Source organism: Aotus nancymaae, unplaced genomic scaffold (assembly GCF_030222135.1).
Source record: "Aotus nancymaae isolate 86718 unplaced genomic scaffold, 86718_ANA_hifiasm-v0.15.2.pri h1tg000059l, whole genome shotgun sequence".
Classification (NCBI taxonomy): Eukaryota; Metazoa; Chordata; class Mammalia; order Primates; family Aotidae; genus Aotus; species Aotus nancymaae.
In genome coordinates, this window is record NW_026988473.1 from 51,183,748 (window position 1) to 51,197,865 (window position 14,118).

General features: G+C 53.0%; 1 protein-coding gene across 18 annotated transcripts in view; it reads left to right on the forward strand.

Annotated features, from left to right (window-relative positions):
• DENND2B (DENN domain containing 2B) overlaps positions 1–14,118 on the forward strand; it is a 205,787-nt gene that overhangs the window by 181,220 nt on the left and 10,449 nt on the right. For all 18 annotated transcript variants that reach the window (XM_012456708.3, XM_064365206.1, XM_064365200.1 and 15 more), the window contains 9 exons: positions 89–240; positions 1,797–2,012; positions 2,870–2,966; positions 3,538–3,582; positions 5,175–5,359; positions 6,350–6,459; positions 6,677–6,746; positions 9,917–9,994; positions 10,725–10,865. In XM_012456708.3, coding sequence (XP_012312131.2) covers positions 89–240; positions 1,797–2,012; positions 2,870–2,966; positions 3,538–3,582; positions 5,175–5,359; positions 6,350–6,459; positions 6,677–6,746; positions 9,917–9,994; positions 10,725–10,865 — 1,094 coding nt within the window. The remainder of the gene's footprint in view (positions 1–88; positions 241–1,796; positions 2,013–2,869; positions 2,967–3,537; positions 3,583–5,174; positions 5,360–6,349; positions 6,460–6,676; positions 6,747–9,916; positions 9,995–10,724; positions 10,866–14,118) is intronic.

Consider the following 14,118-nt stretch of genomic DNA (forward strand, 5'->3'; position numbering starts at 1 on the left):
CAGGAATTCTGCTTGTTTATTTGTGTGTGTGAGTTCGTGTGTTTCCTTCTTCCCTTCTCCCCCTTCTCTAACTCTTCCTCCTCTGCAGGAGATCTGCCCAAGGAGAATCCATATGAGGATGTGGACTTAAAGAGCCGAAGAGCAGGACGAAAATCCCAGCAACTGTCTGAGAATTCCTTGGACTCTTTGCACAGGATGTGGAGTCCTCAGGACAGGAAGTACAACAGCCCACCCACACAGGTAACTCAGCCTGTAGGGTTAGTGTGAGGGCCACAGTGGGGGCTGTCCTTCCAAGGCTTGGGCCCAGCTTCCTTTCAGGCTTTTAGCCTCACTAGTACTTGATAAAGGAGGTCGCCTCAGCAATCGGCTCTGCACTCAGGGATATCCGCCATGTTGAAACCCCTGTGGACAATTGGCACCTGCTCTGAGGGGCATCCTGTCCTATCTTCCTTCCCTTCCTACCCGAGCCCTGAGCTGCACAACTCAGCCAGGAGCCCTTGCAGTCTCCTGTCTCATCATTTATCTCCCCTTCTGTGGGAAATAGGAAGACAGAGCCCTGGTGGGAGTCTTGGCATTCTGCAACTCTGCCAGAAGTCATCTCCCCTTAACTTGCTCCCCTTAACTGACATTAAGGGGCCCCAAAACCAGATTTGGGGAGCCAGACAGGTGTCTGTGACACCTGGAGTAACTCCTGTGGGAGAGAGTTAGCATGAATCTAGAAGGAGTGGACAGGGAGGAGGCAGCACAAGAGGAAAGGTGAAAGGCCAAAGGAAGCTCCAGGACTTCAGCTCGTTCTGTCCTTGTCCAGGGTGACAGGAGGCAGATGGAGAGGCTTCTGTGACCTCCCCAGGGAACTCTAATTCTCTTTGCAAATGGAAGGACCTGGATATTATATGGCACTGGCCAGAGAAAATAAAAATGATTTATTCTGGCTTTGGAATAAGGTTTTGGTTTTCATAAAAGATTTACTCTCTCATTAAGGCTCTGTTCAAACGGGCTTCCCCTGAGTTTGCATTGCCAGATTGATCGGGTGAAAACAGGAAACTAGGGGCTGTGGAGGAAGGAGGATTTGCTGAAGAGTGAGGAGAGGCGATTCCAGAGCGACAGTGGTTGGGTGTCTGGGATACTTGCCTCCCCACTTGCCTTCCCACAGGGTCCATAGCAAGGATGGTGCCCCGGGCTGAGAGGTCAGTGTACATGGAGAGAGGCAGACATAGACCAGGGCTGGGAGAGGGCAGCCAGGGCCTTGTGGGTGTGGGAGCCAATTCATTGTGAGGCCTGCCAGATGCAGCTTTGGTGGTCAGGGCCCAGAGCCCCTGTGTTCTCCAAGGGAGAAGTTAGGAGGGCCAGGCTGCGGGCTTTCCCAGCAGAGCAGGCTGGCCAGTAGGTTATGGCCTCTGCTATCAGATACCTTTTAGGATTGGCTCAGGGGCAGAGGTCCGGAAGACGTTCTATCACCCAGGCCCAGTAATCCTTGTCCCAAAGCTCAGGAAGAACCCCCAGAATTCCCACTTTGCCTTCTTTTTCCAGTCAGACGAGAACACAGGGGTTTTCAGCCCCTGCTTTCCTTTTTGCTAGCAGTAGTGAAGCTTCGATTAGGGAAGGCAAGTGTCTAATCTAGCCCTGACCTGGCTGATGAGCAGCTAAGGTCCTAAGAGAGGGATGGGCATTCCAGGGCAAGATTGCCGGGAGCCAGGGATGCCGGCCCTTGGCCTCTGCGTCCCTGTCCCAGCAGACAGGCATGGGCCAAGGCCTCTGTGGCAAGCCCCTCTGGCATGTCCTCTTCCCCACTCCAGCTTTCCCTGAAACCCAACAGCCAGTCCCTGCGCAGTGGGAACTGGTCAGAAAGGAAGAGCCACCGGCTGCCACGGTTACCCAAGAGGCACAGCCATGACGACATGCTGCTGCTGGCTCAGCTGAGCCTGCCGTCCTCACCCGCCAGCCTCAACGAAGACAGCCTCAGCACCACCAGCGAGCTGCTGTCCAGCCGCCGGGCCCGCCGCATTCCCAAGGTACCCTCCCCAGAGGCAGCCAGCCTTTCTCTCTCCTTCCTGGCTTCCTTCCTTTTCTAATTTGGACTGCTTCCTCCATTCCCTTTGAATACATTCTGGGTCCATACCCTGGCCTCTTTTTCATCCGATTAATTCCCCTTTCTTATCAATAAAGATGCATTAACTGATTCTTGGTGCTCAGATGTGAGAGGAAGGAAAGGCTCGCCGAGGCTCCCCATTAGTAAGTGTGGTAGATGAATTTTGGGGTCTCTGCACACATAAGCATTTCCAGGCTTTCAAGGACCTAGGACTCAAACAAGGGCTCATCCTATAACTCGCAGTGTTGAAGAGTTTTCAGCAATGATTTTCACACATAGGCAGCCAGGCCCAAGTCCAGAATTTAGCCAAATGGTATTTTTAGCCTGCAAACAATGCTTGGGTATATTGGGAATTTAGCTTCTTCCTGTCGCGGCCCTAGGTTATGGCCCAGAGGGGAAAGGCTAGAATCCTTGTTCCTGTTATTGCCTCTCAGAAGGTCTTTGTCTCAGTTGGTTCAAAGACTCTGGGGACCCAGGGGCTCCCATCCTGTCTAGTTTGATCACAGTTCCTTCCTCTGGGGAGCTTAGTTTAGTGCTTGGGGCAGGAGAGCACTCCTGGGGGACTAGGTATCTGGAGAACTACCAGGCATGGTGAGTAGTTCTCCATATACCTGGGCCCCCAGGAGTGCTGGTGAGTCACCACTTGGGATGAGCTTCTGCATTTAGACCAGCATAGAAAGCTTGCACAAGTAAGAGCAGGGACGGGCTCCTACTCAGCCTTCTTGGAAGTGGGGCAGCTGATGTTAAGGTTACCTCACCCGCTCTGCTTTTCTTACCCAGCTTGTCCAAAGAATTAACTCCATCTACAATGCCAAGAGAGGAAAGAAGAGGTTAAAAAAGTTGTCTATGTCCAGCATTGAGACAGCATCACTGAGAGGTAGGCTTTGATACCGGAGCTGGTTCAGGTGTCTGGGGCCCTTGGGCATTAGGAATGGGAGAGGCATCAATTTACACGTGGAGGGTAGCGCCATGCCAGGAAATGGCCACATAGGAGGGAGGAGCAGAGAGGGAAGAAAGGTCTGAGATGGGTTCCTTCAGGCTTTGGGCTATAAGGCCCTGAGTAGGGAGGTGGGTGTGGGAATCAGCTTCTGCAAAAGGAAGGGCCAGACTCACTGAGCATTGTGGTCTGTTTCCCATTTCAAATCTTGGCCTCCTGGAGGCAGGGTCTTTCTGTTCCAGGCCTGTAGGCCCCTCTTCTGGCTCAGCCTCCAACTCAGACCCTCAGCTTCCCTCATAGGTTTGAATATAGATTGGCACTTTGGTGTGAGCTCTGAGGGATCCTGGCCCCAGGCCACTCAGCTCCCAGCCTGCAGATGCCTGACCATGGCCCCAAAGTAGCCCAGAGGAAGTAGAGATCCATCCCCTGGGAGAAAAGCTGGGGTGGTGGGAGAGAAGAAAACATTGGCTGTGGGGTCCAGTGAGCATGCACTCTGCTGTTCCTTTTCCAGATGAAAACAGTGAGAGCGAGAGCGACTCTGATGACAGGTTCAAAGGTGAGGCACAGCTCCCACAAGCACAGAAGCCCTCCCAGCAGGGCTGCAGGGAATCAGCCTTCCCTTCCAATGCATGTGTGGTTCCAGTGTCCCTAAACTGGCCTGATGTGGAGAGGTGACAAATAGGCCAGATGCCAGACCAGCAGAGCAGGGAGCCACAGGGAAGTCTGTCCTTACACACACGTGAGCTCAGCCCCGCAAGGTTAAATCCAGATGTTTCCCTTTGCCGAACGTAAGGGTGATGACCTGCCCAAACTGTCACAAGCCATTGTCCATGGGAATTGGGTGCTAGATTTGCCTGGTTAATGTTGTAGATCTCAGCCAGGCGCGGAGGCTCACACCTATGTAATCTCAGCACTTTGGGAGGCCGAGATGGGCAGATCACAAGGTCAGGAGTTCGAGACCAGCCTGGCCAAGTTGGTGAAACCACATCTCTACTAAAAAAATAAAAAAATTAGGCCAGGCGTGGTGGCTTACGCCTGTAATCCTAACACTTTGGGAGGCTGAGGTGGGTGAATCATGAGTCAGGAGTTCAAGATCAGCATGGCAAAGATGGTGAAACCCCATCTCTATTACTAAAAAATACAAAAATAATTAGCTGGGCCTGGTGGCACATGCCTGTAATCCCAGCTACTCGGGATGCTAAGGTAGAGAATCGCTTGAACCCGGGAAGCTGAGGTTGCAGTGAGCTGAGATCGCACCATTGCACTGCAGCCTGGGTGACAAAGCAAGACTCTGTCTCAAAACAAAACAAATTAGCCAGGCGTGGTGGCACGCACCTGTAATCCCAGCTACTTGAGAGGCTGAGGCAGAAGAATCGCTTGAACCTGGGAGCCAGAGGTTGCAGTGAGCCAAGATTGTGCTACTGCAGTCTAGCCTGGCAAAAGAGCAAGACTCTGTCTCAAAAAAAAAATATATATATATATAGATCTGGAGGGTCAGAGATAGGTACAGAAGATTTCAAGGACCTCTTCTGGCAAGAAATGTGCTATAGACTGGGGAAAACCATTCCTCTGGGGGCCCTCAGCCCCCTGTGTCCCCTGTCCTAGGAGAGAAGCCTGAAAAGGTTCTAGAACCTTCACATTCCAGGGTCCTTGGATACATCTTTGTGCTTTCTCTACTGGGAAGCCCTGGCTAGACCTTTCTGGATGATAATCCTCTCACCCCCAGGCAAATGGGCAAGTGGACTTTGGCTTTAGGAGCATGGACAAGGCTCATGTCCTGCTAGGGGCCCAAGGGTGAAGCCTTTGTGGATGTTCATGAATTCTGGTCCTTTTGGTACAGGGACCAGTACCAAAAGGTGGGTGCTGAGATACATCCCTGGGTTTGCCTGGCCTCGGCAGTCCTGCCCCAGCTCAGTCTCCAGAGGCTCCAGGAGGACCAGGCCCGCAGCTTCCCGTGCCAGGGCAGAGGCTTTGTGCAGGTGTTGGCACTGTGTGCCCGCCAGTCCTCCCAAACTCCAGGCTGGGGGTGTTGCCAGACTAGGCTCATGCACTTAGAAGTGCTTCCCAGTGATGAACTCTGAGCCAGGGGTGGAGGAGCTAATGTGAGGCCTGTGAGAGTCCATTCCCTGATGTGCGACCCATCCCCAGCCCACACACAGCGCCTGGTCCACATCCAGTCCATGCTGAAGCGCGCACCCAGCTATCGCACGCTGGAGCTGGAGCTGCTGGAGTGGCAGGAGCGAGAGCTTTTCGAGTACTTTGTGGTGGTGTCCCTCAAGAAGAAGCCATCGCGAAACACCTACCTCCCCGAAGTCTCCTACCAGTTTCCCAAGGTGAGGCCCTTCCCTCTCCCCACCTTGTCCATATCGCCCTCTTCCATCCTCTACCCGCCAGGCCCATCTGGGGAAGGAGAGAGATCCTGTTTGCCATAGCTCCTCACCCAGCTGCCACAGCCTTGAGCCTGCCTCCTCTTAGCCAGGAGGGAAGACGGGGCTGCAAAGGGGTGGGTTTAGGCCAGTGCTTCTTCAAAGGATGAGGGCTGAGAGAGAACCTCTCAGTGTGCTTAGAATAAAATCCAAAAGCATTAAATACCATACAGTTCGCCCACTTAATGTATACAATTCCGTGTTTTGGTATAGTCACAGAATTGTGCCATCATCACCACAATCCATTTTAGAACATTTTTATCACCCCAAAGAGAATCCCTGCACCCACTAGCTGTCACTCCGCACTTCTCCCACTACCCTGTCTCTCACCATGCCTTCCCTGCTTGTCGCCAGCCAGCCTGGCCTCCCTCCTCTTCCTCTCACTCTCAGCCCCTCTCTCTCTACCATTGCCTCTGCCAGGAATGTGCTTTCTCTTCACATGGCTGCTGGCTCCTTCTCATTTCTCAGTCTCCACTCAAGTAGGACCTCTTTCAGGAGATCTGTCGGGGACGCCTGCATGGAGCCCCTCTCCTGCCCAGCTCGCTCTGTCACATCATCTGCTTATTTTTTTAATGCCCCCTTCTGAGATGTTGTGGTTGATCATCTCACTGTCCTGACCAGAATGCGCAGGGTCGGGGACCTTGTCCCCTTTGTTTTCCATTGAGAGCCCTGGCGTAAGCACCGAGTCAGATGCCACATAGAAAGCACTCTGTTGGCATTTATTGAATGAATGAATGGTGACTCAGACCTCTGTAAGAATTCGGAGTGGGACAGTGGTTGCTGAGATCATGGCCGTGGGTCAGTGGCATCTAGGGCCCTCAGGGGAGGAGGGGCTTCTCAGCCACCACCCCCTGCCCTCAGTTTCCATGTCATCTCCTGGTTCCTTCTTCCCTGCAGCTGGACCGACCTACCAAGCAGATGCGAGAGGCAGAGGAAAGGCTCAAAGCCATTCCCCAGTTTTGCTTCCCTGATGCCAAGGACTGGCTCCCTGTGTCAGAGTATAGCAGGTGAGGCCTGGCCTGGCCTGGCCAGAGGGAGGAAGGGACATAGCTTTCTTTACCCCCATAACAGTGGGTACCTGAGTGGGACCTGCTCTAGTTTCAGCCTCCTCTCCTACAGCAACCTGGCCCTTCACCCCACCCTGGAGATGATGGTCCCTATTCTTAGGGGCTGTTTCCTAGGTCCTCTTACACCTCTCTGATGCCAGACTTCTCTTTGTTCCAGTGAGACCTTTTCTTTCATGCTGACTGGGGAAGATGGCAGCAGACGCTTTGGCTACTGCAGGCGCTTATTGGTGAGTGAGGCCATTCGGTCCTCAGGGGCTGGCAGGCAGGGGATAGGCCAGAGAGAGAGAGAGAGAGTGTGTGTGTGTGCGCGCGCGCGCGCGCGTGTGCGTGCCTTTCTGCAATTTTAACTTGTATGAAATCCTGTGTTCTGCTCCCTGAGTGTGTGTGTGTGCGCGCACGCGCGTGTGTGCCTTTCTGCAAATTTAACTTGTATGAAATCCTGTGTTCTGCTCCCTGAGTGTGTGTGTGTGCGCGCGCGCGTGTGTGCCTTTCTGCAAATTTAACTTGTATGAAATCCTGTGTTCTGCTCCCTGAGGCCACCCCCTACCCCCTGCCAATACACACTCTTTCACAGGTGAGGCCCTTCTGGGAGAGCAGGGCTCAGAGTGGTGCTTCCAATGGGGCCTTAGGATCAGGGATTATCTGGATTAAGGGGAGGGAGTGGATCACCTTCTGCTGGGTGTTCATATCTTTTTAGTTTTTCTCTACTTTTCCTTCATTTCCTTTGGGATCGTGGGCTCTGATTGCTGGTCTTTGGTTGCAGGATCGAATCACCCCCAGCAGTATGTATATATGCATCAGATTAGGTGAGGGACAACCTTCCTCATCCCTATACCTGGCCAGCCTGAAGTGGAGAGGAGGCCTGTCTGTGGTGTGGTAGGGCTGGAAATTGAGCAGGGACAGACACATACCTTCTCTGGGAATCTGAGAGAGATACCTTGAATCTAGGGGAAAGGGATTGGATTTTGAAAATGTTAGCTGTAGGCCGGGCGCGGTGGCTTACGCTTGTAATCCCAGCACTTTGGGAGGCCAAGACGGGCGGATCACATGGTTAGGAGATCGAGACCATCCTGGGTAACACAGTGAAACCCCGTCTCTACTAAAAGTACAAAAAATTAGCCGGGTATGGTAGTGCACGCCTGTAATCCTAGCTGCTTGGGAGACTGAGGCAGGAGAATTGCTTGAACCTGGGAGGCAGAGGTTGCAGTGAGCCGTGATCGCGCCACCGCACTCCAACCTGGGCAACAGAGCAAGTCTCTGTTTCAAAAAAAGAAAATGTTAGCCGTTTTGTAAAGAGAAGTCCTTCACCATCTCCCTTCCCATTAGTCCTGGGAAATAGATTGGGGCAGAGGCCCAGTGCCTGGCCCCTGCTGCACTCCCTGCTTAGAGCACCGGGTTGTTAGCAAAGGGAGTTTCCACCTTAGCGAGAGAAAGCCTCCCCAGATACCATTCTAGGGTCATCTGAAGGGCGCAGAGGCAGTGTACGGCAGGAGCCCTAAACCGTGGATTTGGGGCCAGTCATTCATTCATTCATTTAGAAGCACTTATCATCCCTTATCGGAAGCCCTGACCTATTGAGAGTCAGGCACGTGCTAAGGGCATGTAAAGATGAGTTTGACATGGATCTTCCTCTTGAGGAACTGTAGATGGCCTATTACAGGAGATTGGACTTTCAACACAGGAGGGAGGGGCCCAGGGAATAAACTTTTATTTAGGACTGGTCACATTCCAAGCTAGATGCTTCAAGTTTGTCTTTTTTAAAAAAATTATCACAGTAGCCCATGGGGTATCATTATCCCCTATCCATAGATTGGGAAGTCCACACTCAGAGGGAGAATGACTTGCCCATGGTCATACAGAGCCAGAAGGGATTCCAGGTCCTGTCACCAATCGGGTACCCTTGGATCAGCCCCAGAGGGTGGACTAGGGAGAGGGGTGTTTGGAGGTAGAATGCCCAGAGAGGGGCAAAGGGCATCTGTACAGCAGTGATGCCAGGTGGGGAGCCAGGCAGAGACCAGCATGCCTCTGGCCGCCTGGGCCTCCTGGGCTTGGAAGGAGTGTTCCGAAGGCTGCCTTTGCTGGAGCATAGATGGAGCAGAGCTGCTCCTTTGCAGTGGGGCTGCTGCCCCCAGGGAAGAGCATGTTTCTCCTGGCGTGCTCGGAGAGGGCCTGGGCTGGGTCCCTGCCAAGGGGGCTGGCACTAGCTCGGCATTCCTGCAGATTGGACACAATGATTCTAACCCAAATCCCACATACTTGATTTAATCACTTGGGGCTTTAGGGGAGGCGGGGGAGAGAGAAAGAGACAAGAGTGAGTTTCAGGCCTAATATGGACAAAAACAGCTTCTGCCCTCTCTTTAGATCTGTGACGTGTGGCCAGCAGGTTTGGAGACTGAAATAGCCCCATCTGCATTTGCTTAGCAGCCTGCATGAGGGGCCAGCACCTGCTGCTCTGCTCCCTCCCCACTCGGCCTTGCCAGGCCCTCCAGGCCTCTGAGCCCAGAGGCAGCCTCTGAGCCCTGCCTAGCCTGCTGAAGAAGGCACTGCAGTCTGCATGGGAGCTCTCAGTGCCTGTCTCCCCTTCAGCTGCCCCCCTGTTAAGTCCCGTTCTTCTTTGTGCTTCTTTACTCCATAGCAAACCTCCACCCAGTGTCTTTGCTTCCTTCCCTTCCTTCCTGTCAGAAATCAGCCAGCTTTAGGGGTAAGACAGTCAAACAGGGCCAAAGCAAACTCCTGGCTCCACAGCTTGTAGATACGTGGCCTTAGGCAATGGCTTAATCTTTTTGAACTCAGTTGCCTCATCTATAAAGGGGATAATAATCCCTGTCTCACAAATTTCTTGTAAAATTCCAAGCCCAGGAGTCAGGTTTAGTAAATAGTAACTCCCATCTCTTGTCTGTTTTCAGTTTGCTCTCAGAGTGGAGGTCAATCAAGAAAGGGAGAAAATAACCAAAAAAAGGGATGTTTTGCCGAATGCACCCTATGGGACTAAAAAGCTACAATGGCTTGCTCCTAAAGATGTACCCTAGTCCTTCCCATCTGCTGGGGTCCCAGCCTCAGGGATGTGAATCCACAGATCGCCCTGTAGCCTCTGCCAAACTGCTTTGCCCTTTGCCAGCCCCTGTCAATGTCCCCCTGGGAGAAAGGGCGGAGCCTGTGGAGACTGGCAGGAGCCTGGTACCTTGGGCTGGGAATCCCTGCAGAGCTGAGGCCTGTCCTGAGAGCGGCAGCTTTTCCTTCAGGGCCCTGGTTGCAGAGAGGTTTAGAGGAGGCTTAGAGTCTTCCTCCACTAGAAGGGCTGTCCTTACTCCTCAGTTCCCAGGGAAAAGGAGCCAGAAGTGGTAATCATGCATTCTCTGTGTCTGTCTCTCTTCTCCTCCTCCTTGTCCTGGCCCAGCCAAGTGGGAAAGGGCCCCGGTTGCCAGAGGTGTACTGTGTCATCAGCCGCCTTGGCTGCTTCGGCTTGTTTTCCAAGGTAAGAGGCTCTGGCAGGCTTCACTCCTTCTCCCCTCCCCTTACCCTTCTTCTCCCCTTCCCTTCCCCTTCCCCTCTCCTCCCACTCCCCTTCTCCACCCCCTCCCCTTCTCATCCTTCTCCCCTTCCCCTCCCCTCCCCCTCCGCTTCTCTTCCCCTCCCTCTCCCCTCCCCACCCCCTTGCCTTCTCCTCTCCTTCCCCCTCACCTCCCCCAGCTGACAGCTCCCACAGGAGTATCTGCAGCCAGCTTAGATGAGAAAACCACCTGTGAGTGTGAGCGAGCAGGAGAGAGAATGTAGGAGCAAGTACCAGCGAGCCTCTGACACCCTCCTATTCCCCAGCCTGGCTCCCTACCCAGCCAGCTGGCATTTTCCCAGCTCCTGTGCTGGCAGTGTCTGCCCCTGTCACAGCCCACCCTGGGCCCTGAGCAGAACCAGAGTCCTTGGGGAAGCAGGAGCGCCCACGGAGCTGACTCTTGGGTGGTATTTCCTTTGCTCGGCTACTCCGCCCTTGGGGACTGAAGCAAGGCCAGTTAGGGAACAGAGTAGTCACTGAGTGCCAAGGAAAATGGGAAGGGTAGAGTGTGCAGATCCTGGCAAGACTGCCTTCCCTTCTCCCAGCTTCTGGGCCACCCTGGTCAGATGCTTGGCTGCCCTCTTCTCTGCCCAGGAGGAGGGGAAGGGCACTGCCCTGACAGCCTTCCTCTTTGGGCTGCTGGCGGTGGGCACAGGTCCTAGACGAGGTGGAGCGCCGCCGTGGGATCTCCGCCGCATTGGTCTATCCTTTCATGAGAAGTCTCATGGAGTCGCCCTTCCCAGCCCCTGGGAAGACCATCAAAGTGAAGACATTCCTGCCAGGTGCTGGCAATGAGGTAGGGATTTCTGCCACCTCCTCTCTCAGGCTACGGACTGGGGTGGCAGGGGGACCTGGCTAGCCAAAGTCGCAGTCTTTGCGGGGTGCAAATCGTGGCCCCTCCTTGCTCAACCATGTCGGCGTACCTAATCACTAGGGACCAAAACAGTGAACAATAGGAAAGTCCATGTTGCCCAGCTCTCCGCTCCTCTCAGGGGCCTTCTCTGACCCATATGGACGACACTGCATTCCACCTGCCTACCTTTTGTTCATTCATTGAACAGTTACTGAGTGTGTGCCGTCTCACAATCAGGGACTGTGCCAGACCTCAGTGCAGAGTCAGAGTTAGAGGGACACAGCTCTGTCCTCATGGAGTTTGTAGTCTAGTGGGAGATACTGACACTATAATAATAAACACTTTTACATGTAAATACATAATTCCTAAATGTGTTAAGAGCCAAGTGAAAGCACAGGACCCTATGAGAGTGTGGAACAAGGGGTCTGCTTTAAATTAGGGGGCCAGGGATGGTCTCCTCTGAGAAAGTGACATGTTACCAGAGACCTAAGTGGTGAATGGGGCAACTACATGAAGTGGGAGGAGGAAGACAAAGAGAAGGGTATGAATGGGAGATTATTCCAAGTAGAGGAACCAGCATCTGCAAAGGCAAAAGTTGGACAAGTGCACGTGCTGGTCAGAGGGCTGACAGGGTGGGGGCAGGGGTGGGTTGTCAGGCAAGAACCCAATCACGATGTCCCTGCTAGGCCCAGTTAAGGATTTGGGGATTTTCTCTAAAGCAGGGATATGATAAGGTCTGATAAATGTTTTCATTTCCTTTTGTTTTGAGACAGGGCCTCACTCTGCCACTCAGGCTGGAGTACAGTGGTGCTATCACAGCTCACTGCAGCCTCACTCTCCCGGCTCAAGCGATCCTCCCGCTTCAGCCTTCTGAGTAGCTGGGACTGCAGGCATACACCACCACACTCAGCTGATTTTTGTCTTTTCTGTAGAGACAGGGTTTCACCATGTTGCCCAGGCTGGTCTTGAACTCCTGGACTCAAGCAGTCCTCCCACCTCAGCCTCCCAAACTGTCGGGACTACAGGCATGAGCCACCTGTGGCCAGCTGATAGATGTTTTCAAAGCCCACTGTGGCTGCCATGTAGATAATGGTTGGAGTGAAAACAAGGAGACCAGCAGGGATACTATTCGGCAGTACAGGCAAGAGACGATGGCAGCTTGGATTAAGATGTGGCAGGACAGGGGAAGGGAAGCAGATGGATTTTAGAATTAGGACCAGTAGCATTTTGGGTTTGATTGGAAATAGGGAGTCATCACAGAGACTGTAAGGCTGACTCCCAGTTTTCTGACTGGATCACAGGGTAGATGATGGAGCCATGTACTGAGACAGGAGCACGTGAAGGAGAAGCAGGTAATAAGGAGGAAGAGGAAGAGTCCGAATGTGTACATGTCAAGTTTGAGACACCTATGAGACCCCCAAGAGAAGATATTTAGTAGCGAAGAGTATAAATAGGGAAGAGAAGAGAGCCCTCTGTGGGCTCAGGTCCTCAGTCCTGGGGGACCCCAATATGCAGAGGCCCTGCAAAAGAGGAGCTGCAGCCCTGAAGTTTGAGGAGAAGGAACACCAGGAGAGGGCTGCGGCTCAGGAGCACCTCAAAAAGAAAGCCGTGACCAGGGGATGAGGCACCACCAAGAGATCAGGATGAGGCGTGGCAAGATCTTGACAAGTGCAGGGACCCAGAAGCTGGGCTGGAGTGAGTTGAGAATGATGGGGGCGAGGAAGTGGAAACAGCCTGTGTAGATATCTTCTCAAGACTTGCATGGCTGTGGAGAGAAATAGGGAAGAGGGCAGGAATTGAAATATGGAGCCAGGGAAGCTTGTTAGGGATGGTTATTTGGATGCTGGTAGGAGTGGCCGCCAGAGGAAGAGGTTCGAGCTGCAGGAAAAGGAGGGGCTAGCAGAGTGTAGTGAGAAGATGTGGGTGTTAGGCTCCACAGAGGGCTTGGATTTTATTAGGAGAGGAGGACGTGACTTGGTAGATTTTGGATTATCTTCTGATGGCTTTGATTTTCTCAAAACAGAAAAGGTCACGCTGGGCATGGTGGCTCATGCCTGTATTCCCAGCAATTTGGGAAGCTGAGGCAGGTGGACCACAAGATCAGGAGTTCAAGACCAGCCTGGCCAATATGGTGAAACCCTGTCTCTACTAAAAATACAAAAATTAGCTGGGTGTGGTGGCGGGTGCCTGTAATCCCAGCCACTCGGGAGGCTAAGGCAGGAGAATCACTTAAACTTGGGAGGCAGAGGTGGAACTGCACTCCAGCTTGGGTGACAGAGCATGACTCTGTCTTAAAAAAAAAAAAAAAAAAAAATAGAAAGGGTCAGGCCGGGTGCCATGGGTCACACCTGTAATCCCAACGCTTTGGGAAGCCAAGGCAGGCTGTTCACTTGAGGTCAGGAGTTCGAGACCAGTCTGGCCAACGTATTGAAACCCCATCTCTTCCAAAAATCCAAAAAAAATTAGCCAGGTGTGGTGGCATGCACCTGTAATCCCAGCCACTCAGGAGGCTAAGGCAGGAGAATCTCTCAAACAGGGAAGGTGAAGCTTGCAGTGAGCCAAGATTGCACCACTGTACTCCAGCCTGGGTGACAAAGCGAGATTCCATCTCAAAAGAAAAATCAAAACGGGAAAGGTCAACCTTTGAAAGTAAGAGGTGGATGTTGGGTTCTAGGAGAGAGAAGAAGAAATAAATAAGTTGTAGGGAGTGGGAGGGGGACTGACCGAAAAAAGCATACCAGGCTTCCTGGGCAGCGGCAAATCCTAGCTTGAGGCTTTCTTCTTGCCTCTTTTCTCCCCGTCGTTTAGAGGAACTTTAGGCTTCATGGTGGGTGTGGGGCGCAGCACAGGTGACCCTGCCCTGATAGCCCAGCTTCATGCCTGGGTGATCTTTGTGTCTGGCCCTGGTCACCTCACTGGGCTCTCGTCATGCTGACTTGACACTGTTCCCTTAGCCCTACTTCCTTTTGCCCAGAAGACATTTCCCTTCTTTTCTCCTTGGGGAGTCCAGTACCTTGTGCTGAGAGGCTCCCCTAACCCCACTCCACCCATATGAGCTTGGCTGCGCTCCTAGATGTCCTGCCTGCTGCTGTGCAGATTCTAGTCACACCTGCCTCTGTCCTGGCACCGGACTCCCAGGCTGTGACTACTCGGCTCCTTCAGCCCCCAGGCTTGATCTCTTTGAAGGCAGGGATGC